At 57.7% G+C, this 23,156-nt stretch overlaps 3 protein-coding genes and 1 long non-coding RNA gene across 6 annotated transcripts; all 4 read right to left on the bottom strand.

Annotated features, from left to right (window-relative positions):
- Positions 1-594: 594 nt before the first annotated feature.
- FAM25A (family with sequence similarity 25 member A) lies at positions 595-3,310 on the bottom strand. Its single transcript, XM_045876246.3, has 3 exons — positions 3,137-3,310; positions 1,722-1,784; positions 595-1,126 (listed from the first exon to the last, which is right to left on the bottom strand). Exons 1-3 carry the CDS (start codon positions 3,207-3,209, stop codon positions 993-995), a joined length of 270 nt encoding a protein of 89 aa, XP_045732202.1. The 5' UTR covers positions 3,210-3,310; the 3' UTR covers positions 595-992.
- A 2,054-nt stretch (positions 3,311-5,364) lies between these two features.
- Positions 5,365-11,491, bottom strand: LOC135364782 (uncharacterized). The gene is made up of 2 exons (XR_010412497.1): positions 8,067-11,491; positions 5,365-5,910 (listed from the first exon to the last, which is right to left on the bottom strand). It is a non-coding gene; the product is annotated as an uncharacterized LOC135364782 (long non-coding RNA).
- Positions 11,492-11,696: 205 nt separating this feature from the next.
- Positions 11,697-14,065, bottom strand: ADIRF (adipogenesis regulatory factor). The gene is made up of 3 exons (XM_045878260.1): positions 13,901-14,065; positions 12,092-12,154; positions 11,697-11,890 (listed from the first exon to the last, which is right to left on the bottom strand). The coding sequence occupies exons 1-3, from the start codon at positions 13,959-13,961 to the stop codon at positions 11,787-11,789; spliced, it is 228 nt and encodes a 75-aa protein (XP_045734216.1). The 5' UTR covers positions 13,962-14,065; the 3' UTR covers positions 11,697-11,786.
- A 4,009-nt stretch (positions 14,066-18,074) lies between these two features.
- SNCG (synuclein gamma) lies at positions 18,075-22,942 on the bottom strand. 3 transcript variants are annotated; one of them, XM_045878256.3, is made up of 5 exons: positions 22,430-22,942; positions 21,546-21,587; positions 21,089-21,216; positions 18,628-18,787; positions 18,075-18,385 (listed from the first exon to the last, which is right to left on the bottom strand). In XM_045878256.3, the coding sequence occupies exons 1-4, from the start codon at positions 22,548-22,550 to the stop codon at positions 18,632-18,634; spliced, it is 447 nt and encodes a 148-aa protein (XP_045734212.1). In that variant the 5' UTR covers positions 22,551-22,942; the 3' UTR covers positions 18,075-18,385; positions 18,628-18,631. The 3 variants fall into 3 exon arrangements, with proteins under 3 accessions (XP_045734212.1, XP_045734213.1, XP_045734215.1); XM_045878257.3 differs by having other exon boundaries at positions 18,628-18,708; positions 22,430-22,921; XM_045878259.3 differs by lacking the exons at positions 18,075-18,385; positions 18,628-18,787 and adding an exon at positions 18,809-20,155 and having other exon boundaries at positions 22,430-22,939.
- Positions 22,943-23,156: the final 214 nt, after the last annotated feature.

Below are 23,156 nucleotides of genomic sequence, written 5' to 3'. Positions count from 1 at the left end.
TGTGGTGACCAACTGACATGCTCCTTCAAACACCTTTTCTTACATAATAAAATGAAATCAAATTAAAACAAAACAAAACAAAACACCTTCTCATTTCTGCGAAGAACAAGTAGCTTCCAGCCAGATAAATAGGCAATGCTTCTTCTTTAAGAATCATTCCCTTTTTAAAAATCCAAAATGTTAAGCTAAATGCCGCTTACACATATGTTTAACTTTATGGTGCTGACCCCTGATGGCAGGAAGGAGAAGAGGCCAGGCGTTCTTGGCCACGGCCAGCAATCAGGCCTGATAAGTCTCTGGGGAAAGATCCAACAGTGGCTTCCACAGCCAATAAGCAGTGGTCTCAGTTACTACTTGACCTGATTCTGTGGCTGTCCAGCTCAAATGCTTCTCTAAAGTCCCTTTCAGAATGTGAAGAGTCTCAAACTGCCTGAGCCCGCCCAGCTACACTCTCAGTCAGGTCGGCCCGTGATCTTCCCTGACGCCTATAAGAACATTTCAAGGAAAACCCAAAGAACGTGTGAGCCGAATTATGTTCCTCCCTTGGGATGTCCTGGAAGCACTGAGGTGTCTGAAAGCTATATATATAGTGTCTGGGAAAATAACCCTTTATGAAATGCAGCACAGACACTAACAATCCTTCCAGAGCTCCTTGCTGATGTGAGAAATCTTTATTTTTTATTTTTTATTTTTATTTTTATTTATTTTAAATTTTTTATTATTTTTTTATTTTTATTTTTTATTTTTTATTTTTTTTATTTATTTATTTTTATGATGTGAGAAATCTTAATGTGAGGGCAGCACAGCTGATCAATCCCAGGGACCTCCTGACCCCCAGAAGCTGCCAACATGCAGGTCCCCTGCCCCTGCAGAGGGGACACTCGGGACACAGGCAGTGTCTCCATCCAAACAGGAAAAAATCCAGGGCTCAGTGTACACATTTCACAGCTTTTTATTGAGATTCGGGAAGAGTCCCCTGGAGGCGGACGTGCTCACTGTCCCAGTTTGCCCAGGCCTTCCGCTGCATGGGTGACAGCATTTGTGACTGTGTTGGTCACCGTCTCAGTGACTTCCTTCACCACCTTGTCCCCTGTATCATGGGCCTTCTTTAAGGCATCGGCAATGGCTGTCAGGAAGAAAGAAGAATAATGTCCTGTGAGCTAAGTAAAAATTTCCAGCTGGTAGGGCCAGTGTCACGCAGAGTGGCCTGTGGGCTGTGGTGGTCCTACTGGATCGTGCCCTGGAGGAGCCCCGAGGGGACAGAGGGCAGTGGGGCTCCTGGAGGAATGCCTTCAAGGGTGGTTTTATTTCCCTCCACAACTTGCGTTTCTGCAATTCTGAGTGAGAGAACATTGGCTCTCCTCAAGGGAAGAGGTACTTTTACATCGCTGTGCTACAGCATCCGCACACGCATGGAAGTATTTATGTGAATGTATATTTATATAAAGAGAGAATTTTATGTCTGAAATGGTTTTTTGTCCGAGCCTGGTGCCACATAGTCGTTTGTGACACCACCTTAACATCCCACAGAAAGGACTGTCTGGATGGATCTTGCTTTAGCAAAGTGCCGTCTGTGGTCTCTGATGAGTGTTGGTGATTGCACACCCCCTGAAAGGATGCAACATCAAGGTCAGGGTTTGACCTGGTTAGGCAAAGAATGGCCGCTCCCAGCATCTAGCTTCTCTCCCTCCCCCCTCCCCCGGCCCCAACCTCAGCCGTACCTTTCTCTCCAGCCTCCTTGGCGTGCTCCACCACCTCCTTGACCACCCCTTCCACGGCATGAACTGCGAAGATGAGGAGCCCAAGTGAGAGCACTGTGCAAGCCAGCTTCTCCTCAAGGTGGGGCCCAGACAGCTCGGGATAAATCCTGGACGCCACCCCGGGGAGGTCGAGGCAGCCCATGAGAAGGAGCCCCAGCTGGCTTACTCCCGAGACTCCCGGGGGGCCTGGCTCTGGGAGACAAGCTGAGTGAGCCAGACAAGGGCACAGGGTTCTCCATGCCCCTTGGCCTGGCCTGGCGAGGCCTGGAATTCAGATGAGCAGGCCCTCCTGCCGGCTGGGGCCTGGGGCCAAGGCGGGGTCTGTCTCCCAGATCCGGGCACCTCTCAAGTATGCTGCTGGCCGGCCTCAGCCCGATGGAGGCTGCAGCAGGTGGCCAAGTGCCAAAACCTCCTACAGCAAGACCAAGGCCCCGGAGCGATTCCTCCAACAGGAGGGAACTCTCTGACCACCTTGGAGTTGTCTGAAGTTTGGGTGGCAGTGGCTAGAACCAGAAGATTCTGGAGTCAGAAGAACTGATTCTGATTCTATCTCCACTCTGTGCTGCTTGGTTCCCTCACCCGTGGACAGGGGATGAGACGGAGCTCAGGACCAGTGGAAGGTGAAGGGGGGCAGGGAACACCAGCCGCAGGTTAACCGATGACAGACAGACGTGTGCGCGGCAGCCAGCCAGGCAGAACCGAGCAGCTAACTCGGACGCGAGCTGGGGTTCACAAAACGCCTGGTGGGACCTGGACTAGCCTCCTGCATACAGTTGCGGGTGTCTGCACACAAAAAAGGGTTTCTGAGGACTTTGAAGAAATTCAAAATGTCCTTTAGATAAACCCGGTGGGGAGGGTGGTTGCTGACTTTGAACAGAATCAGACTTGGTGGTTCCTTAGTGAAGAAATCTTTGAAGCTCTGAAGTGATGGTAAAAATAAAAATCCATTTTTCCTTTTTCTGTAGAGGATATTCAGAATAGGCTGTTTTGATACAGGGCTCCCGGGTTTCCAGAGGGAAGGATTCTAGCCACCCAAGGCTCACCCAAGCACCTGGGCTCTCCTCCTGCCCCCAGGGGCCTCTTCAGAGCTGGAGTCCCTCCTGCCCTCAGTCACAGACCCCAGACATGGGTCTGACCCAGAGAGGCCTGTTAGGGGCACTGGACCCCTCATGACTCCACCCAAGCTGCCCTCCTCAGCTTCCATACCCCTCACTTCCATTCTGTCCTTGTGGGGCTGATCGGCCAGGGTTCCTCAAGAGGCCAAGGCCTACCTCCAATCTGCTGGGATCAGCTTCCAGCAGGCCCCACTGAGTCTGCCCCCAGCCCCCCAGCCTTAGGAGAAGGGCCCAGCTGGAAAGGAGCCTTGGGGTACTTACCAGCTTCCTCGGTGGCCTTCTCGGTGCGGTGGGCCAGGCCCTCAGCAGCAAGTTTCCCCAGGCCTCCCAGCATCGTGTGGTGACAGGTGGCAAGCAAGCAGGATGCTGGGGCCTGGTGCAGTGTCCTTTTATAGATGCCTCTGATGCCTGCCTGGGCTCTGGAGCACGGCCCCCGCCTCAGCCAAGTAGGAGATAGGTGGTGAGTCAGCGTAGGCGGCGGCAGGAGGAAGAGGTTGGGTGGGGCCGCCCCAATGCTGTGACTCCAGCCTTGCCCCTCTGGCAGTATGAGACCCCCACACGCCGTATTCTGGGCCCCGGTGAGGGTCAGGGACTGGAGAGAGAAGTCAGCTCTGGGACGTGGCCCTCCCGCAAAGCAGGAGGCCTGACTGCCTTATGGATGAGAGGCAATTGGGGAGCCCTGCCAGCCCCCTGGGCTTCAAGCTCCCCACAGCCCGGGCACGAGTGCACACCCAGACAAGGCCTAGGACTTCCAGCCTGCTGTTCAGGATCCCCAGGGGGGCTACTTAGGTAGGGGCTTGAGGGTCTGGGGGCCTGGGGACCTGGATGGCCCCTCAGGCCAGGAACACAAGTGGAGTGGGGGCTATTGGACCCCAGGATCTCAGCTCTGCAGCGTCTCTGCAGTTTTCACTGGAAATTTGAGGGGTGGGGGCCTCATCGTGGTACCTTGCCCAAGGCTGAGGAGGACACAGCATTAACCAGAAACCCAGTCACCCCTGATTTGCAGTCAGCCGCTTCTCACTCACAGGAGCACCTGAGCACCTGGACGGCCCTGCACAGGAGCAACCAGCCCAGGAGGGAGCCCAGCCATCGCTGCACCCTGGGGTCTGGCTTCTTGGAGAGGCCCAGTGCCCCCCAGGAGGCCCTAGAGGAGTAGATGGAGGAGGAGGACCTCACCACCACCACGGGAGGTGTGTCTGGTGGCCCTAGCCAAAATTCCAGAAAGCCACTCCACCAGCCCCTGACGCATCACAGGCTTAAGGGGCCAGGCTGCCTCCCTAGTTATTCAGGATGGAGAGAGATGCCTCAAGCCACGTGCCACATGCTGCATCCCTTAGTCACTAGCCCAACCTGAGCCTCAGTTTCCTCATCTATAAAATGGGGACAGCCATGCCTCCCTGGCCATGTCACTGAGAGTCGGTGGGATCATGTGTGCAAGCTCTTGGTAAACTTGTATTCCCTCCCCTTTGTCAGTGATGTGCCAGGGAGGGGCTGCTTGGCAGTGAGCCCTGACTGACCAGCGGGTGGGTCAAAGAGTAGCAGGGGCGGAGCTGGGGAGCGTGACCCCACTGGCTGGGAGTCACGGAAGAAAGGTCCTCCCAAGTCCCTGTTCATGCCATCCAGGCCTAGGGCAGGAGTCTGAGGCCGCCTCCCCGCGTACCTGCTCTCTCAGCCCTCGGAGCTGCTCGGGAGGGGGTGGTGAGCCCTAATTAGTGTTTACCCGACCAGGGGCCCTCACAGCCTGGGGGCTACAGCGCTGAGGCTCTCCCACACTCCTGACTGGTGTTAGGAGGCCTCAAGCTGTGGCTACCCCCCCCCGCCCTGGGGGAGGGGGGAGGGGGGCACTGTGGCAGCAGAAACCCTGGGTCACAGGGCCACAGCACCACTCGTGTCATTCTCCACTGGCAGGAGCGGTCGGGTCTGAAACAATTTGGAAAGGCCCTCTTTGAGGGAAAGAATACAATACTACTACTCTTGCAAGTGTTACAGACGGCTCTGTGTGACCTTATGGACTCAGAGGAGGCTGTGAAGTGAGGGGCTCTGGAGCTTAAGTAGGTCCACAAGACTCCGTTCTCCCCTTATCACAGCCAAATACCAGAGTGTTCTGCTCTGGCAGCGGGGAGGGGGGGGCGGTGTGGGCAAGGGGGTGCTACCAGGACGAAGCTGGTGGGAATTGGGCTGAGAGACCCACAGGAACTTCCCTGGATCCATCAAAGTCCCTTCTTCTGAGGTTGTGTGTGTCCCCCAGCCCCACAGGGGTCCTCGCTATGCCTCCTCCCTGACAGGATGGTGGTGTCACTCCACATTTCTGGGATGGCTTCCAGACCCCACAGACCCCTCCCCACCAGTGCCCATCCTAGGACACTCCTCCCTCTCTCCTCAGGAGCTCACTAGCCCCTCAAGAGGCCCTCGCTAGGGCTCAGCCCCTCGGCAGAACTCTGGTCCCAGTGCCAGTCCAGAGCTCAGCCCAGTACAGCCTCTGGATACACTTTTCTTTCCCTTTTTAAAGATTTTATTTATTTATTTGACAGAGAGAAACACAGCGAGAGCAGGAACACAAGCAGGGGGAGCGGGAGAGGGAGAAGCAGGCTTCCCGCGGAGCAGGGAGCCCGATGCAGGGCTCGATCCCAGGCCCCTGGGATCATGACCCGAGCCGAAGGCGGACGCCCAACCATCTGAGCCACTCAAGTGCCCCATGGATACACTTTTCTTCCACTGTCAGGAACGACGTTACTGCCTGCGTGCGGTTGAAGATGACTCAGGTGAGAACGATCCCATCTTGGAAGAGGCCTGGCTCACACTGGGCCCCCGTGGAGCAGCCCTTGAACACAGGCACCTGTGTCAGCCTGTCCTGAGTCAGAAGATCAAGTCCAGCCATTGGGGCAGGACCATCAGGCCTTCGGAGGAGCCGACTAATCCTCCAAGTGGAATCTGCTCAACGACCCAGTTTGGCAAAGGACCACCTGGGCTGTGTCACCAAGTCACGGAGAGCCAAGTTTTCAAACAACAATTTTCCAACTTAGCAATTACCAGTTCTGAAAAATAAAAATAAAGAATGTTTATTTTAAGTACTCAAATACTCGGAGCTGTCTTGTGTCTAAAGCAGGACAAGTTCTCGTGTGATCTGAACTGCGGATGTCATGAATGTCAAGTGTTATGACTGCCTGTCCTCCTTCTGCTTCATGGATTTGAGCTCCCAGTAGAGTCTGAGCCCACAGAGCTTGCACACTCTGACCCCTCCCAGCCACAGGGAACCAAATCCAGACTCCTGGGGACGGTCTGTGGACCAGGAGAGGAGGACTTCCTCAGCATGTCAACATTACACATCCCTGGGGGTCGGTCAGGGTTCTGGTGGAAATCAGAGGGCACATCAAAGGGATACCTGATGCCCACAAACCTGTGGGCAGATTTAAGAGAACCAGTAAAGGATGGCAAGGTTCCTAGGGACCAGTAATAGTGAGAGTGGTTACATCCCTGGGCCTGGGAGGGGCAAAGGAGAGCCCGCACAGACGCGGAGGAGAGCGTGGCTTTAGGAGGTCATCAGACAGGATCAGCAGCAGAGGAATACGGCCATGCCAAACCATGCCAAGCAAGGAGGGTGCAGGAGGAATAAATACCTCTCCTCTCCCTCTCTGCTCTCCTGGTATCTCCCCCATTGGCTGAACCTAACTGGGGCTGAGGGCGAGGGAGCTGTGGTGATGCAGTTCATGAGCGCCCGCTCCCAGGGTGAGGGCAGGGATGAGCAAGTGGAAAGTGGATGCGGATTTTCTGTAAACATAACACCAGCTCAGCCTGCCAGACTTCTGGGTCTGCTGGGAATAAAGCAGCAGCTGAATTCTAAATAGTCCCATTTCTCCTTCTTGAAACTACATGGAGGAGGACAAAGGCAGCCCATCACCAACACACACACATCAAACTTAACTTCAGAGAAACTAGGAGACTGGGAAACCATGCAAATGCAGAAGCAGGTGAGCCCGGTGGAACCAATGTGGGAAGACAGGCCAGTGCAAAAGAGTGGGGGATGGGGAGGGCCCAGTGGCAGGCATCTCAGACATTGCCAGCAACACTCATTCCCAGGACGAGAGGACCCTCCGAATGAGAACTCTTTGGGACAGAACTCAGAACCTGAGGAGGTGATGAAAGAAGCGGAATAAGCCCAAGGAACTGCAGGGATTTACTCCAGAAGAGGACCACCTTCCAAGAGAGGAGAGAGCCCTTGGGAAGGCAAGGGCTCAACCCCTGGAGCCCATGACTGGGAAAAGAAGGCTGCCTAGAGAAACTTCTTGAAGTCGGTTTGGTTCTAAGAGGCAGAGGGGTCACAGCTATGAAGGTGAGTCCAACACTTGTATGAGAAAGAAGGGCAGCCTCCTGAGCAGAAGAGCCTGTGTGAATCCCGGGCCCTGACCCTCTCCATAAGAATGTCCCACTGATGCCTGGGAAATTCTACTTCAGATTTGAACTTCGGATTCCTTACCAGCCTCCAATGTCATGAATACAAGGGCTTTACGATGAATAGGGTAGGTTTCTCTCTCAATTAACATTGAGTTGTAAAAGCAATAAAATTTTTGTATCTTGCTCACCCAGCCTTCCCTGATGGATGTTTGCATCTCACACAACCACAGTACAATGACTAGAAAGGAGGAATTAATAGTAGCATATTTAGCTAAATTAAAATTTAAATTATTTAACTAAATAAAATTATTTAATTAAATAAGAATAATAAAGTTTTTATTTTAACTTTTTAACTTTTTAACTTTTTAAAAATAGAAAATGCCATACACAAAAATAGAACACGATGAATCTTCATGGACCCATTGCAATAACCCACGGGGCCTAGCTATAGCAATTATGAGCTCAGATCCCAGATGTCTTCCCAGTGTGTAATTATCCCAGTGTAAATATTTCATTCTTGAGGAACCTTCTAGAGGACTAACTCCAACCAACCAACAGATAGCAAAAAATATTTTAGCAAAAAAATATATATATATATTTTAGCAAAAGGAATGGCAGAGAGCTTTTAATATCTTCAATTGCAGATCTAAGACAAAACAAAGGTGTGGCTCAGAGGAATGGAATGTAAATATTTCAAAAAGTAGAAATGAGGCAAATAACAGCAAAAAAAAAGAGAGAGAAAGAGAGAGATTGAGAGAGAGAGAAAGAGAAGGGGGTTGAAGGTGGAAAATAGGGGCACCTGAGTGGCTCATTCCGTTAATCCTCTGACTCCTGATTTCAGCTCAGGTCCTGATCTCAGGGTCCTGATCTCAGGGTCGTGGGATCAAACTCTGTGTTGGGCTCTGTGCTCAGCAGGGAGTCTGTCTGTCTCCCTCTCTCTCTCTTCCTCTACTTCTGCCCCTGCTCAGGCACATGCAAGGTCTCTTTCTCTCTAAAATAAATAAATAAATCTTTTTTAAAAAAAGAGTGAGAGAATGTGGAAAATAGAAAACTCTGCTTCTTGTCTCTTATGTAATTTGTAACTTGACAGGAATCAGAGCTGAGAATCCAAGGGGAACCAAAATGTAATGTTAGTGACCTTGTGTTTGGCTAGTTGAGGAACTGAAATCTGGAGAATCAGGAATTATTTAGGGAAATTGCTAATGGAAGAATTGATCTTTGGAGCCTAGATCAATACCCAACAGGTACAGTGGCCACAGCCGTCTCCTCTTCAGCCAGTCTGGGCTCAACTAGCTTCACGAACCTCATGGAGACAGGCCTGGGCTCCTAAAGGCTCCCATGGGTTCCCCTGGTACTATGCCCACTGTGTCCCAGTCATGGAGCAAAACCAAGTCCAACTTGGCCTTGCCTCCACTCGCATCCCCAGGGCTCACAATGTTGGGGAGAATAGAGGCACACAGAAATAAGCATTTGCATGGTGCCATGGGAGGGCCAGCTGCATGGGGCAGGAGGAGAGTGGAAGGGGCTGCACCCAATAATGGCACCCATGGTGAATCTGACAATATGTGAACTCGTTGTTATCCAGTAGGAGAACCAAAGAACAGTCATGGCTGTTTCGTTTGGCAGATGTTCCAGATCACCACTCTTGGCACTGGGTGTGCACTCATCAGTAGAAGGGACTTGGTGGCAGCCCCATGGACAACCATCACAGAGAAGCACACAGGAAAGGGACTCATTAGAATAACTGTGGAAAAGGAGTACGTGTGACAGTGTATCAGTGGTGGCTGGACCCATTCTGAGTGTATGTGTTGGAGGGTGGACAGGGGAGCTGGAACCTGAAGAATGAAAAAGTAGGTGCTCTAGACAAGAATGGTTTGTGGGGGAGGATGGAGAGCATTCCAGGTAGCAAAGACAGCACATGCAAAGACCCTGTGGTGAGCAGGAGCATGATGTCAAGGGGAATGAAAAAAGGTCAGTGTGGCTGAGGCAGAGAGGGACAGGGTGTTGAGAGAGGAGGCTGGGGAGGTGGGTGAGCCCGGCAGGATGCTGGCATCCAGGTAACATGGGGATTGAAGCTTTTGTTTGCAAGAGAAAATCTCATTCACAGTGGCTCAAACACCGAGGGAAACTGCATCCATTGCTAGCATGTGGCAGCTGAAGGACTGGTTAATTTAGGGACTGGATAAAGTAACTTGGGACTCAGGTTCTTTCTATATTTCTGCTCTGCCCTCATCAGCAAGTTGGTTTTTCCTTAAGCTTGTTCCTCCTTTGGTTACAAGTGGCCACCACAGCTCCAAGCATCGTTTCCAGCCGCAAAATGTCCAGTGGAAGAGGGAGGACTCTTTCCTCTTCATTTGTCTCTCTCTCTCTCTCTTTTTTTTTTTTTTTTTTTAAAGATTTTATTTATTTATTTGACGGAGAGAGACACAGCCAGAGAGGGAACACAAGCGGGGGAGTGGGAGAGGGAGAAGCAGGCTTCCCGCTGAGCAGGGAGCCCGATGCAGGGCTTGATCCCAGGACCCTGGGATCATGACCTGAGCCGAAGGCAGACGCCCAACGACTGAGCCACCCAGGTACCCCTCTTTTTTTTTTAGGATGGAAAATCTTTCCTAGAAGTTCCTTGGCCCTCAGATGTGATCTCCCCTCTTCTTAGCCAGACCTGGGTCCCACACCCATCCCTAAGGCAATTTCCCGAGTTGCAGTGGGTGAAGAGGGATTGCTGGGCCCATGGGGATTACTCTCTGAGTCACCGCGGAAGGGCGCACACCAGAAAAGATGTGAGGGCTCTGCCAATCCAGCCCCTCCGGCCTCCCCCTAGTGTGGCCCAAGATGGTGTCTCCTGACCCTGGCACCCACCTCGAGGCAGGGGCTCCTGGAGATGCTGGAAGCACCCCCACACTACCCAGTCATCTCTTCGAGGACCTTCCCTGTAGGCCAGAGGGAGCTGCCTTGGCCCATTTTGCAGATTAGGTGAGGCCTTCTTTTGGGTAGTCAGCAAACAAGAAAACAATGGAACAGGGCTTGGCCCTAGGGTGAGGCTGGGAGATGCTGAGGGTGAGAGGGAGAAGACCTGTCGCACCCTTGGGAGGGATCCCAGATGGGAGAAGAGAAAGGTCACTTGAGCAGAGCTGCACCCCCAGAGGGCCCTGGGCCAGAGCGGGGCGCCACACGACCGTTGCTCCCCGCCAGAGGGCCGTGGAAGACCCCTCGGGAAGCCGGCCTTGAGTCAACGCGGGAAGGAAAGACTACGCTTTTCCCTCTTGTTTCCCCAGAACTGGGAAGTGTAATCAATATTTTTGAATGGAAACGGCTTGGCTACCTATGTGCTCGTCCCAAGACAGTAAGATCCTCCCGGGTGGAGGGAATAACGCGTGCAAAGACGCGGAGGTGGGGAAGGGGCAGCCGGCGTCACCAGCCGCGGTGTGGCAGGGGGTCCGGATGAAGGGGGCCGCCAGCCCTGGCGCCAGGACCGCGCCTCATCCTGTGGCAACTGTGAGTCACCCAGGAGCCGGGCGTACCCAGGGCTGGTGTCGCGTGCGTGGACACGTGCTGGAGTTGGGGGGGGGCACTAAGTTTGCGGGAAGTCTAGTCCCTCTACGCCCCTGTGGGACCAAAAGGCCGGCCTCCGTCCCGGAACGGAAAGTCCTGCTGTGCCCAAGCGGGAAACGGGGCTCGCGGGCGGGGTCGCGCGCGCGCGCACACTGCCCGGTTCCCCGACTTCACGCCCACGTGCACCGCCTGGTGCGCCGCTGCTCCTCCCCCGGGGGGCGTGTCGTGGGCGGGGCTCCGCTCCCCCGGCGGCCGCGCGGAACGCTCTGAAGTGCAGCCGGCCGGGCGCGGCTGTTCCGGGCGCGTTCTAGCCTTCCCGGTCTTGCGCGGTGACTCACCGCCGGGTGGGGCCGGCGCACAAAAGCCCCGCAGCGGGTGGGGAGCGACAGAAGTCTCGCTCCTGCGACTCCGCGTCGTCCCCGAGAGCCCTGGCCACCCTAGGTCCTCGAAGGCGCCCGGCCCCGGGATGTTTCGATGCTCCCAGCCTCCAGGAGCAGGTCGCGGGGAGAAGTTCCCGAAGCCCCAGCCCTTGGAGCCCCTCGCCCCCACCCTGAGCTGAGCCCCTCGAGCATCTGGGGACCCAGCATCGTCTCCTAGCAGGGGCGGGGTTCCCGGAGCTGGGGGAGCGGTTTGGGAATGGGGGACGCGGTGGCTTCTGAACAGAGTGGGAGGCACACATACCTCTTTGAACTTCGGATAAGGGAGCGTCTGGATTTGCGTTGAGAACATGGAAAAAGAATTCTCGAATAGTCTGTCTGGGTTTCAGAATTTGGAATGCCAGAACTCTGGATGTCCGGGCTGGGTTTCTGGATACGGGGGCTCAGCTCCAGGTGAGAGAGAGCTGGGCCCAGCTTGTGGGGAGGTATGAAGTGGACACAAGTTAGGAACAAGTGCTTTAATAAGGCAGCAGGCCAACGGCCTGCCAGAGCTCAGGGCCTGGAGGGCAGTCATCCATGTCTCCCTTCTGTCATTACATGAAGCCTAATTTTTTCCCAAGACCTGAGAAAGTCTCAGAGGCCTGGTTAGCAGTCTTGTCGATGGTTTCCTGGGTGGATTTGGCCACCTGGTCCACGGCTGGGGAAGGAAAGGAGAAACCAGATGAGGGCCATGCCCTGGGAACCAGAGCCCTGTAGGGTTGGCCTGGCCTGGGTCTCCATCCCCAGGAAGCAATGTGGGCAGAGGGGCTCCGGAGGAGAGGGCATTTCTGGGTGAGGGCTGAATAGGGTGGGGAGTGTGCTGGGGCTGCCCACCCTCCTGCCCACCAGCCCACCAGACCTTTCTGTCCTGCTTCTGTGGCCTGATCCACCACTTGCTGAGCCGTTGCTCCTGCTGCAGTCGCTGGAACAGAGAGATGTGGCCTTTAGCCCCTATTGAGACACTGCTGACCACAGGGGCCCCACCATTGCTACCCCCCATCCGTTCTCTAGAGTAGTCTGTCCTACAGCCCCAGGGGACGAATGCCATCCAAGTAAAGTCCTTCGACTAAGGCTGGACTAAGGCCATCCAGCCAGCGAGGCACAGGAGCCCTTTCCATGCCTCTAGGGTGTTCTTAGTTATTTATAACTCTGGGCTCCTCGCCTCTGGCCTGCTTCTCTTCCCAACTCTAGGATTGCGGAGAAAATCTCCCAACAGAGGCTGGAGCTGGCATCTGGGCTGTTGCTGCTCCCCGGCATGGGCCAGGAGGAACCCTATCCCCCTTTCACAATGTCTCCTGCAGAAGCCTGGCCCAGATGCCTCGCTTCCCACCTGTAGTGCATGGGACTCCACTTTGGCAAGAGGCCCTCTCCTGTGCCTCATCCCAGAGGCACACAAGCCATGATGTTAGTGCCTCCGTGGGTGGGCAACTGAAGGCATTAGGAAGTGAAGTCCAGAGAGGAGGTGACACATCTAAGGTCAGGCCATGTCCTCTGGACCAGAGTTTGTGCCTATGGTGAACAGGTTTCCAGGGGCTCAAGTGGGTCCCACCTGCTGGGTGAGCAGACAAGTGGCTCCAGCCTCCAGAGATCTGACTCATCCTTGCTGCTGAACAGGAAAGAACCTGCTTTACTCAGACCCTGGGCCAGGGAGGTGTGGAGGGCTCAGGCAGGCCCTGGGTCTGTGGCTCACAAAGCCCCCCCTCCCCCCCACCTTTCTGTCTCCCTCAGGGACTTATATGACAGAACCCGTCAGAGCCACAGAATGAGCCTTTGCATCCAACCTACAGATGGGGAAAGTGAGGCCCAGAAGGAAGGGGCCTGTAGACAGGCTTCCTGGTAGCATTTTAGTTTCAGGGGAACAACCGTCCGAGTTCCCTGGGGCACTGGTGAAGGAGGGAGTTAGTTTGACTGTTGTCTGTTGACTGGGATATGTGCAGGACAGACTGGGAGCTGGAGTCCCTAGGGAGGCTAAGCTGGGATTGGAAGAGCTGCAGCTGGTGGGCCCAGGGGTCTCCTCACACTCCCTAGCCCCAGTCTACCCTACCCCATGCCGCTGGGTAACCTCAGGTCTGAGGAGGAAAGAGCTGGAGGTGGAGAAACAAGGCTGCGGACCTGCCCTCTGGGGTGAGGGTGGGGAGTCCCTCTGGGTGAAGACTTAGAAGGAAACGATTATTTTTCGGGGGGGGGGGGCGTGGGGGAAGTGGGGGAGCTCAAAACAACTCAGGGGTGGGGCAGGGGTCGGAAGCCGCTTCCACCATTCTGTCCGGTCCAGTGTGCCTCTGAGACCCCAGCGGGCAGAGGTGCATCTCGGGGTGCGCAGCCGCAACGGGCTCTCTCCGTGGACCTTCACCCTCCCCAAGGGACCGAGGGGGGGCCGCTCAGGATCAGGGTGGGGCCGGTCCCCGCCTGCTCAGCCTCCTCATATTGGCTCCTGGCAATGCCCAAATCGGCCCCGAACCCTCGGGCACCGCTGTTCCCCACCTGCCTCAAGGCATCAGCCCCTAGACTGAGTGGGGTGGGCGTCCAACCGGGTCCCTGCATCTCAGAGGAGGGCCCTCCCGAACCCGAGCCGCCCACCAGCTTTCGGGATGCGCAGCCCCGGGGCGTCTGCCTCCGTGAGTCCAGCCGCGTGCCCCTGCATGTGCCCCAGGTCGCGCGCCCTCCTCACCCGCTTCCTGAGCCGTCCCCTGCACTTGCTGCTTCAGGTCCTGCAAGCCCTTGCTGGCCATGGCTGCGGGGAGTCTGCGAAGTCGTCTAGGGTAGCCGCAGCGATGTTAGATCCGGTTCACCTTGCGGCGACCAGAGCGCCAGCTCTGGTTTTTAAGGCGCCCCGGGGCCGGCCCGCCCAGCGCGGGGCGGGGAAGAGGGGGGCGCGGGGCGTTTCCCAGCAGAGCGGCTCCGGGGACTGACCCGGCCCTGCTCCAGGCTCCACCATCCGGAGAGCACGTGCCGGCCTCCGGCGGGCGGTGTTCAGAAAGCGGCGGTCCCCACCAGGGTCTGAAGAGGGGCGAGGGGCTGCAGAGGGGTTGGGTCGGGGTCCAGAGACGGGCTGGAGTAGAAGGGGGGCGCACAAACCCCCCTCCCCGTCGGCCCGACCCTTCGTCCGTGACCCTGAGGATCCGGTGGGCGCTGGGTCAGCGCCAGGTCAGAATCTCAAGGCTGGAATTGACATTAATAATAGCAGCGGCCTTTTACTGAGCATTTACCTAGTGCCAGGCGCTGCCCTAAGGCTTTACAGCCTCTTGTATAATCTTTACAACAGCTTCGTGAAATGGGTGTTATTAGCAGTTTATAGGAAGAAACTGAGGCACAGAGGGCGCGTTAGGTCTCACCCAAACTCACATGGCAGGCAGGGACTCGAATCCGCGTCGGTGGGCTGTAAACCCTAAGGCCCCGACAACCGCCAAGGTGGCTGTCCCCACACACTCGGCCGGGACACTGCAGACTGGCCAGCTGCCCTGATGCTACTGGGACCAGGCAGGGGCAGAGGGGAGAGTCGAGGAAATCCCTCTCACAGAGGGCGAGTCACTGGCGAGCGCCTCTGGGGAGGAAGCAGCCCAAAGTGGAGGGGGACAACCAAGAGGGCCGCTGTGTGCGCCCAGACCAGGCAAGGAGAGCCCTACCTTAGGTCACCAAACCCCTACGAGTTGGGCGGGGGGCAAGGTTCAGAGAGGGCAGGGACGCTCCCCAGGCCACACAGCGAAGAAGGGAGTAGCCGAGCCTCAGACCACTGAGGTCACCTTTCCCAGGATGGGGCGCGCTCTGGATGTGGTGACCACCCCGGCGGCGCTGGGAGAGGCGTTAGAGGCCCAGGCGCCAGTCGGGGAGCCAGGAATCCCGAGGACAGCAAAATGACCCAAGAGGCATGACCGCCTGGCACCCAAGTGTGCTCGTCAGGCCTCCACCCCGCCCCGCGTTCTTCCACTCCAGAGCCAGCCTGCGGAGCCTGGAGGCCACCGCCGCACTCCCTTGTGCGTTTTGGTGCGGCGGCTTGACCCTCTCTCTAGTGCTTACTCTCTGGTTCTCCCCCCGCCGCCCCGGGCCGGTCTCTGCGCCTCTGTGGGAGTCTTCCCGATTCTGGAGCCCTGGGAAGACCTCGCCTACCCAGGTCCACTCTGCTGGCCCATACCCTGCCTCTAGTCCGGGGGAGGAGGGGGGGGGGGCAGAGGCAGGGGGCGGGGGGGTAAACCGCGGAGCGTCAGCCACGGCGTGGAGTTATCTGGAAGCACGCGCGCGCACACAGTGAGAATAGATTAATGGAGATAACTCTGGGCAAGTAAAAGGGACAGGCGCTGAGCTCAGATGGGGGGAGGGGACACCAAGCACCGATGAACCAAGCGGCCGCCACGCCCGCTCCTCCTGGCCTGAAGCCCGGCCAAGCCCAGAGCACAAAGGCGCGGTGGAAGCAGCCTTCCTGCTGCCTCGGGACTCCGGGGAGCCCAGCCTTGCCCACATCCTCCTGAATTCCCACCAGTAGCACCAGTCTCTTCGGCCAGGAGGGTCTGATCACCACAGCAGTTAGCTCATGGCTGGCTGTTAAGGCTATTTGCTGCCGGTCCCAGTGGGCGAGAACAAGACAGGGAGGCAGCAGGCTCTGTGCGAGGCACAGCGGGGCCCAAGCAGGTGATGACAGAGAGAGCTGAGTGGCTCTAAAGCAGGAGGCACTGCAGTCAGACCTCTTGGGGTCACATACTCCCCAGGGCAAGTCCATCTCTCTGAGCCCCAGTGTCCCCATCCTTGATGGGCGGATGGGGGCAAGAGAATCTCCAAGTGCTATTGTGAGGGTTAAATGGGCTGAAGGATGCCCCACACTCAGCGGGGTCCCTTCAACAGGGGGCCATTCACCTGGGGCTTCTCAGGTAAGGAGAGGGACAGGGAGAGACCAATTGTTCCTCTAGGGAAGGTAGCCCCAGGAGCCCAGAGCACATAATAGAGGGTCTGGTTTTTTTTTTTTTTTTTTTTTTAATGTAGGCTCCATGCCCATCGAGGAGCTCAACACAGGGCTTGAACTCACAACCCTGAGATCAAGAGCTGGCCCCCTAGCCTAAACGACTGAGCCACCCAGGTGCCCCAGTAGGGGTTTTGAAGGCTAGGAGCAGTGCAGGTGCCATGGGGTGGGAACAGGCTTCCCAGACAGGGCAAACCTAGATGTTTGGCATTTGACCCCAAGAACAGGCCCTGAGTATGTGCCTAGGGTGGGAGTCGAGCAGCAGGGACCCTTCCAGGTTCCTTCAGCAGAGGCAGAGGGCCCTGGGAGTCTGGTGATGCACTGTCCGCAGGGGCTGGGTCTAGGAGTCCTCCTCCCCCTGTCACCTTATGGGACTCGCTCCTCCTCTCTGTCTCTCACAGTCCAAAGAGCTCTCAGGCACACCCAGGCCCCAGGTGGACCCCTCCTGGGCATGCACAGGCCTGCTTGTGTGCCCGCATCTGGGCCCAGGAGCATTAACACCCCTGACGGCCCTGAACCTTTTCCAGACCTTTCACTCCTCCTGTGGCAGGATTTGGGGGCCTGGGGAACCAGCAGTCTCCTGTTCCTTTCTGCCTCCTCGGCAGTGGATGCCCATGGGCAGCAGGCTGGAATACAACCCTGCTCAGCTGTGCTTGACTGGGTTCCCAGCCCCCAGGGCTGGCCTTGACCCCTGCTCCCACCACTGAGGCAGGATGGGAAAGTGATGGTCTCGGTAGTATCTGAATTCGGGGGCGGACTCAAGCTCTGGCTCTGACACCCAGGGCTGGCGGCTTGGGGCAAGTCACTTAGATGCTCTGAGCCCAAACTGTCTGGGTGCCAAAGGGGAAGGAACCCCTCCACCACTTCTGAACAAGACCCCAGGGCATGATGCCAATAGCCTTCATGTAGGACACCTGCCAGCCTGATCCCCAGGTTACTTTGAAATCCCGGGGGTGGTGGCCTCTGCCGTAAGCACCTGGGTCCACACAGTCAGTGGGGCTGTAGCAGAGCATGGGAGTTAACTGGGTGGCTCTGGAGCCAGGCGACCTTGGCTTCTGCCCAGTCCCCAAGGTTCCTTGCTCTGTGCCCTTGGACAAGTTATTTAACCTCTGTTCTTCAGTTCATTCTCAGGGAAACTGGGATCATACCAACAGTTTGTTCTGAGGATTAAATTACGTAAAGCACTCAGGCCTGGGAGGAGCTCATTTTTACTACTTTCAAGGTGGAGGCTCACTTTCTTGCATCTCAGCTGTCCGCTTTTCTAATGACACTTGACAGGACTTCTTTTTTTTTTTTTTTTAAAGATTTATTTATTCACTTGAGAGAGCGAGAATGAGAGAGAGTACATGAGACGGGGGAGGGTCAGAGGGAGAAGCAGGCTCCTCGCTGAGCAGGGAGCCCGATGCGGGACTCGATCCTGGGACTCCAGGATCATGACCTGAGCCGAAGGCAGTTGCTTAACCAACTGAGCCCCCCAGGTGCCCACTTGACAGGACTTCTGGCGAAGGACAGGAAAGCCCAGCTCCCAGCTGGTGGGAGCTTGAAGCCGGGTGGGGTCAGGCAGGAGGAGCTATGGGGTCATGTCCTTCTGCCCTGAGGAGGACTCAAAGAGGTCTTGCTATGGGTCTAGACGTCACATCTTTGAAGGTTACCATCTGTTCCAGGGAGGGGTGTGAGGTTGTCTGGGGGAGCCAAAAGCAGGGCAGCTTTCTCCATGTTAAAAGACAATGGTGTGGGCTCCCTGAAGGCAGTGCCTACTCTTAGAATGTTCTCGAAATGCCTAGGGTCTGCCCGAAGTGTATCTGGCCCCGGACCTGCTTCCCAGACCCACCAGCCGGCTGGCCGGGTTCCTGTTCCCAGATGAGGCAGCACAGAGCAGAAGCTTGGGCAGGTATGGCCAGGGGTGAGGACTTGAGTTTTATTTGGAATCTTTAAAAACAAAATTTCACCTCAGCATCTGTGAGGTCAGAAGGACTGGGGGCGGAGGCCTCGAGGGAGGGAGTGAGGGAGGTGAAGGCGTCAGAGGCAGCTTAGGAGGGCAGGCCTGTGGGTGGCCGGGTGTGGGCATGGGAACATGGGCAACCCAGGTCGCGCTCCAGGGCTGGGCACTCTGCGTGCCAGGTGGGGGTGGGGTCCCAGGCAGAAGGCTCTTCCTCGAAGCCTCCATGGCCAACTGGCATCCCTCTAGTCTCCTCCACTCTTGGCCTGGGAGAGAGAGAGAGAGAGTGACTTTCACACACAGCTCCAGGCCCCAACCCTCAGCGGCCACCCCAAGGGCGGTGGGGCTGGGAGTCATCTCTGCCCCTCCACCCTGAGGGAGTCATTCATGAGGGGACCTCACACTCAGGCTGAGGGGGCTGCAGAAGGTCAAGAGGCGGCCCTGAGGGCTCTGGGTCCCTGGGAGGGAAGCAGGCTTGCCCAGGGGAATCCGGGAGCCCAGCACCTACCTCCTCAGCCACTTCCTCTTCCGCTTTGGCTGCCTTGTCCTCCTTGTCCTCCTGCGGGGGGGCAGGTTGCTCCAGGTCCTCCTGTGAGGGAGCGAAGGGGGACCAAGGCGGTGTGGAGTGTGCAGAGGCTCCCACGGCTCTGCAACCAGGGCTCACCCACCTGGCTCAAAGATGAGCAGAGGCCCGGAGGTGAAGGAAGTGTGAGGACCAGTCTGACCATGGGAGTGACAGAGCCTCATGTAAGGGCCCACAGTGGGGGCTCTGTCCGATGATGCAAGGCCTTCTGGGGGCACCAAGTCTCCTGGAGCCCCGCTTTACACCCCCTAAGCTAATGCAGAGTCTCTGGGCAGTCTGAGTTTGGGCCTCTGCATCAAGGAGGACTGGTGAGGTGGGGTGCAGTGGTGTGGGGGAGGGCTGTGGCCCTGAAGCCTGAGACGTGACACCACCCTCAATGCCCCCAAATCACATGATCATACAGCCCTGTCCGACTTAACTCCCAAATAACCCTAGGTGGAGGGGTATGCCATCAGTTTGTACAGCGACCCTGAGGCCAGGGAGGCCAAGTATCCAGCTCAAGACCTCAGAGCTCAAAGCAATGGAGTTGGTAAGGATCAGGTTCGGCTTGCTCCAGGCCCATCCCTATCCCTAGTAGCATCTTTCTCTCTCCCTACCTCCTGGATGGGCTCTGGGCTCAAGCTGGTCTGGTTGAGGTCAGTAGGGGTTATACAATCCTCCCCACTACCTGTCTCCTGCTCCCTTACCCCCAGCCAAACACTTGCCTAAGGTGGTCTGCCTGGGGGGTGGTTGAGTGACAGCTGTGGGCAGGACCAGACTGGATGATCAGCCTGGATCCCAGTCCTAGCATCTACCTCTAGAGGATCCTGCCATCTCCGTGCTACCACTGGGACATCCTTGATGGGTTGGGGCTTTAAAAGGGCACCAAACTGTGTCAGCTAGAGTTGGGGCAGGCCTTCCAGGCAAAGGGTAGGTGGCTCCCTGCCTAGTCCTGCCGCCCCAGGGCAGGTGCATGAGGCCAGCGGAATGGAAGAGCTGTCAGACTGGCAGTGCTGCATCCTTCCGTGGTTCACTGGAGAGGCAGTGCGACTGGTTTTTAAGTGTCACCAGGAAATGTCCCCTTGGGGCAGCCACCCGCACCCTAGGACCTGGGGTGACTCCATGGGTTCACCGGCCCTCCTTCGAGGCCAAACAGGAGTGTCCAGACTCCCTCTCGGAGGCCCAGAGGCAGCCTGGCCCCACCCCAGCGCCTCTTTTGCTGGGGGGTGGGAGAGGGAGGGGCCTGGCGTCCCCTGGAGCACCTATGGGTCCTGCCCAGAGGCACAGATGATGATGATATAGTCACCTGCCTCTGTTGGGTGCTCCCCATGATCCAGGTGTAACGGTATCCCGGGGGGCAATTTCCCTGCAGGATCATACATCGTCGCGGGAAACGGGCCCTCTCAGCCCCTCCATGTTACGGATGAGGTAATGGAGGTGCCAGGGGGTTGAGCAGCTTCCCAAGGTCATACAGCTAGCAAGGGGCAGAGCTGGGAATGAGGACAGGGAGCAGTTGCCCGCCCCAGGGACATGGGGACCCTGTGTTGGTGCTGAAAGTGGGTGCCTAGGTGGCCCCCTTCCCCCCACCCTCTCCCCGAAGCAGGGATCCTCATTGCTGGGGGCCCGGAGCGGCCTGTACCTGCCCCCCATATAAACCGGGCTCCCACCCGCTACCTTACCCTCCTGCAGAGTCTGCCCTGGGACCTTGGGCACCTTACTTAACCTCTCTGGGCCTCATTTCCACACCCTGTTTCTGGGGATTTTGTGCCAATTAAATGAATTAGTAAGTGTGACGTGCTTCAAGCAGAGCGTGCTCTGTGGTGGGTGCTGGGACAGCTCACCCACGGGCCTCCCGCTCCTGGGAGCGCCCTATTGCTCTCCGTGCTCCCAGCAGCGGCAAGCCCACCGGCGCATGCGCGCGCGCGCACACACACACGCACACGCACACGCTAGCACCCACGAAGGTGGAGGGCGGGGTCAGGACCCTCACTGCTTTGTCACGAGGGGGCGCTGCTGCCCTGCTCCTCCTGGGAGGTGAAGGCAGCCCACCAGGCCCTGCAGGGAGGCCGGCCACCAGGCCTGTGAGCGGTGACTTGGCAGCTCCAGCCCGATGTCTATGGCCTAGGACGCTGCCTGTCACCACTGGGGGCCCACAGGACCCTGCTTTCACTAGTGAAATGTGATGCCTCCCAAATGCTGAGCATCAAGGGGACGTGGTTTTGAGCCTCACTTTCCAGTTGGGCCCCAAACTGCCCCCTTCACAAGGGTCATTGGGAGGATCCTAGGCGTTAATGGGTGTGAGAAAAACCAAGCACACATCATGGGTCCCTAAGTCTCTGCTTCCTTATATGTGTCATGAGGCAATAACGCCTCCTCCGTAGCTAGCCTCTCCGGGACCCAATCTCACCTTTCGAACCACTCCAGAGGTGATGGCAATATTCTCGGCCTCCTCCACCGTCTTGACGGCCACTGTGTTGACGCTGGTGACCACGGCCTCACTCACAGCGTTGGCCTGCTCCTTGGTCTTCTCAGCCACTGCAAGAGGACTCTGGCTGGCCTTGGTCCTCCTGCCCCTTCCCCGCCTGGGCCTGGCCTGCCCAAGTCAGGCTGAGCAGCCCCTTTCTCAGGACACTCAAAACTCTGGCTCTACTCCCCTTTCTCTGACTCCAGGGGAGCCCTGTTGCTGATGGAGGAATCAGGGGGCCCACCCTGGGTCTAACCTCAGGGTCTGGTGGAGTCTGGATCCATGTACAGCTTGGGCTCCCAGTTGGGGGGTAAGGAGGACCCTGGGCTCAGGTGTTCAGTACCAGGTTGCAGTCCCTGGAGGTCCCAGCCCCCATGTCCCCTGGTCCTGGCCTCCTCACCTGAGGTCACGCTCTGCACAACATTCTCCTTGGTCTTGGCTCCTGGGGAGGAAATGGAGGCGTCAGTCTACTCCTCCTGGTGTTGGGGAGGGGGGTGAGGGCAGATACACACAGAACAGCTGGACAAGCTGTGGGGTCGGTAGGGGGTGAGGATGGTGTCTGGGGGCCAGCAGTCCCTTCAAAGGCTGCTTCCGGCTGCGTCTGGAGGAAGGGGATGGATGGGAAGTGGACAGGACAGGACAAGGGCGAGAGAGACCAGGCCTGAGGTAGGGTGCAGACCTGCCCGGGTGAGGCCTGGGCCTCGGAAGGAGCAGCAGGACAGAGCTGAGTCACCGGCTTCCAAGGGGCTGAGGGGTGGCGGGGCTGCCCTGGACCCTGGGGCTTGGGCTCCTCTCCCTTGCCCACCCCTTCCCTCGGAACAGGGTGGGGGCCTGGGACGTGGCCGCTGAGCACCTGCCTGCTCATCCCACAGAGGCTCCAGGCTCAGCGTGGCTTCTCATCTGAGTCCAGGGGCCTGCAGGTGGTGCTGGGGTGGGGCACGCTGGGTTGCATCCGTGCACTCGCACTCACACGCGTGCGTGTGTGCATGTGTGTGTGCACAAACAGGTGTGTGTGAGGGCTGAGTGCCCTCTTGCTGTTCTGCCCCAGAGACCCTGGGGCCCTGAGGAAGTCAAAGCAGACACTGGGGGGCTTGGATGGGTGGTGTACAGGGGGATGGGCGTGCTCCAGGGCCTGGAGACCCTGACTCAACAGCCAGGTCCTCACGCCCACCCAAAATGCCTCCCTGGGGCTGGGGGATAAGGTTGGCCCCGGGAAACTGGGCACCCCCGCCTCCGGCGTCCCGGCTGCTGCACCCTGCCACGCCCTGCGTCGCCCACACTCACCCACATACATGACCCCCTCCTTGGTCTTCTCGGCCGCTTCCGTCACCCCCTGCTTGGTCTTCTCCACGGCGCCCACCACACCCTCCTTGGCGATGGAGAAGCCCTTCTTGAAGACGTCCATGTGGGCAGGGCAGGGAGGCTGACGCTTGCCGAGCACTGTGGCTAGAGCGGGCGAGAATGCTGCTGCAGCCGCCTTCCCCGCTGCCTCTTACTGACGCCCGTGAAATATTGATGATGCGGCGGCTGCTGGGAGCGAGGCCAGCGGGGCGGGCGGGGCGGGGGGAGGGCGCCTGCCCTCACCTTCCCCCCAGGGCGGGGCAGCGGGGGTCCGGCTCCCCTGCGCCCCTGCTGCCCAGCCCTCCCCTCCTGCCCCCTGCCCTCCGGGGAGGGCGGCTGCAGGGGGCTGCGCACGTCCTTATCTATCACTGCCTCTTATTCATCAGCTGCCCTGCCCACCCGCAGCGGCCGCCACGGCTGGGGGCTCTCAGGCCCCCGGCCTGTCGTGTCTGATCCATCTGGGACAAAGGGGGTCAGGCAGGGGAGGCGCCTTTGCTACCAGCGTCCCAGGTAGGGCAGGGGTCAGGGCCCCGTGGGGCCTGTCAGGCAACAGTGGCCAACCTCCCAGACCAGCCTGGGCTGCCTGGTGACTCACCAGCCCCGTGGATGACCCCATCCCTGGGCTCTAGCAAGGGCAGCGGGGAGCTGGGGCAGAGGAGCCCGCAAGGGT

This window comes from Mirounga angustirostris, unplaced genomic scaffold, assembly GCF_029215605.1.
Source record: "Mirounga angustirostris isolate CCGP_5_RB_7025 unplaced genomic scaffold, mMirAng1.0.hap1 SCAF_6, whole genome shotgun sequence".
NCBI lineage: Eukaryota > Metazoa > Chordata > Mammalia > Carnivora > Phocidae > Mirounga > Mirounga angustirostris.
The sequence above is the reverse complement of the archived record's forward strand: the minus strand, read 5'-3'. Positions and strand labels throughout refer to the sequence as shown.

Bases quoted from the DNA above. Each gene is read 5' to 3' on its own strand.
- FAM25A (XM_045876246.3), bottom strand. From the start codon at position 3,209: ATGCTGGGAGGCCTGGGGAAACTTGCTGCTGAGGGCCTGGCCCACCGC. The intron at 1,785-3,136 runs GTAAGTACCCCA...TCATCTTCGCAG, and splicing joins GAAGGCCACCGAGGAAGCTG to TTCATGCCGTGGAAGGGGTG. The intron at 1,127-1,721 runs GTACGGCTGAGG...TCTTCCTGACAG, and splicing joins CAAGGAGGCTGGAGAGAAAG to CCATTGCCGATGCCTTAAAG.
- ADIRF (XM_045878260.1), bottom strand. From the start codon at position 13,961: ATGGCCAGCAAGGGCTTGCAGGACCTGAAGCAGCAAGTGCAGGGGACG. The intron at 12,155-13,900 runs GTGAGGAGGGCG...TCTCTGTTCCAG, and splicing joins GGGGACGGCTCAGGAAGCGG to CGACTGCAGCAGGAGCAACG. The intron at 11,891-12,091 runs GTCTGGTGGGCT...TTCCTTCCCCAG, and splicing joins CACAGAAGCAGGACAGAAAG to CCGTGGACCAGGTGGCCAAA.
- SNCG (XM_045878256.3), bottom strand. From the start codon at position 22,550: ATGGACGTCTTCAAGAAGGGCTTCTCCATCGCCAAGGAGGGTGTGGTG. The intron at 21,588-22,429 runs GTGAGTGTGGGC...TTTCCTCCCCAG, and splicing joins GGAGGGGGTCATGTATGTGG to GAGCCAAGACCAAGGAGAAT. The intron at 21,217-21,545 runs GTGAGGAGGCCA...GTCCTCTTGCAG, and splicing joins TGTGCAGAGCGTGACCTCAG to TGGCTGAGAAGACCAAGGAG.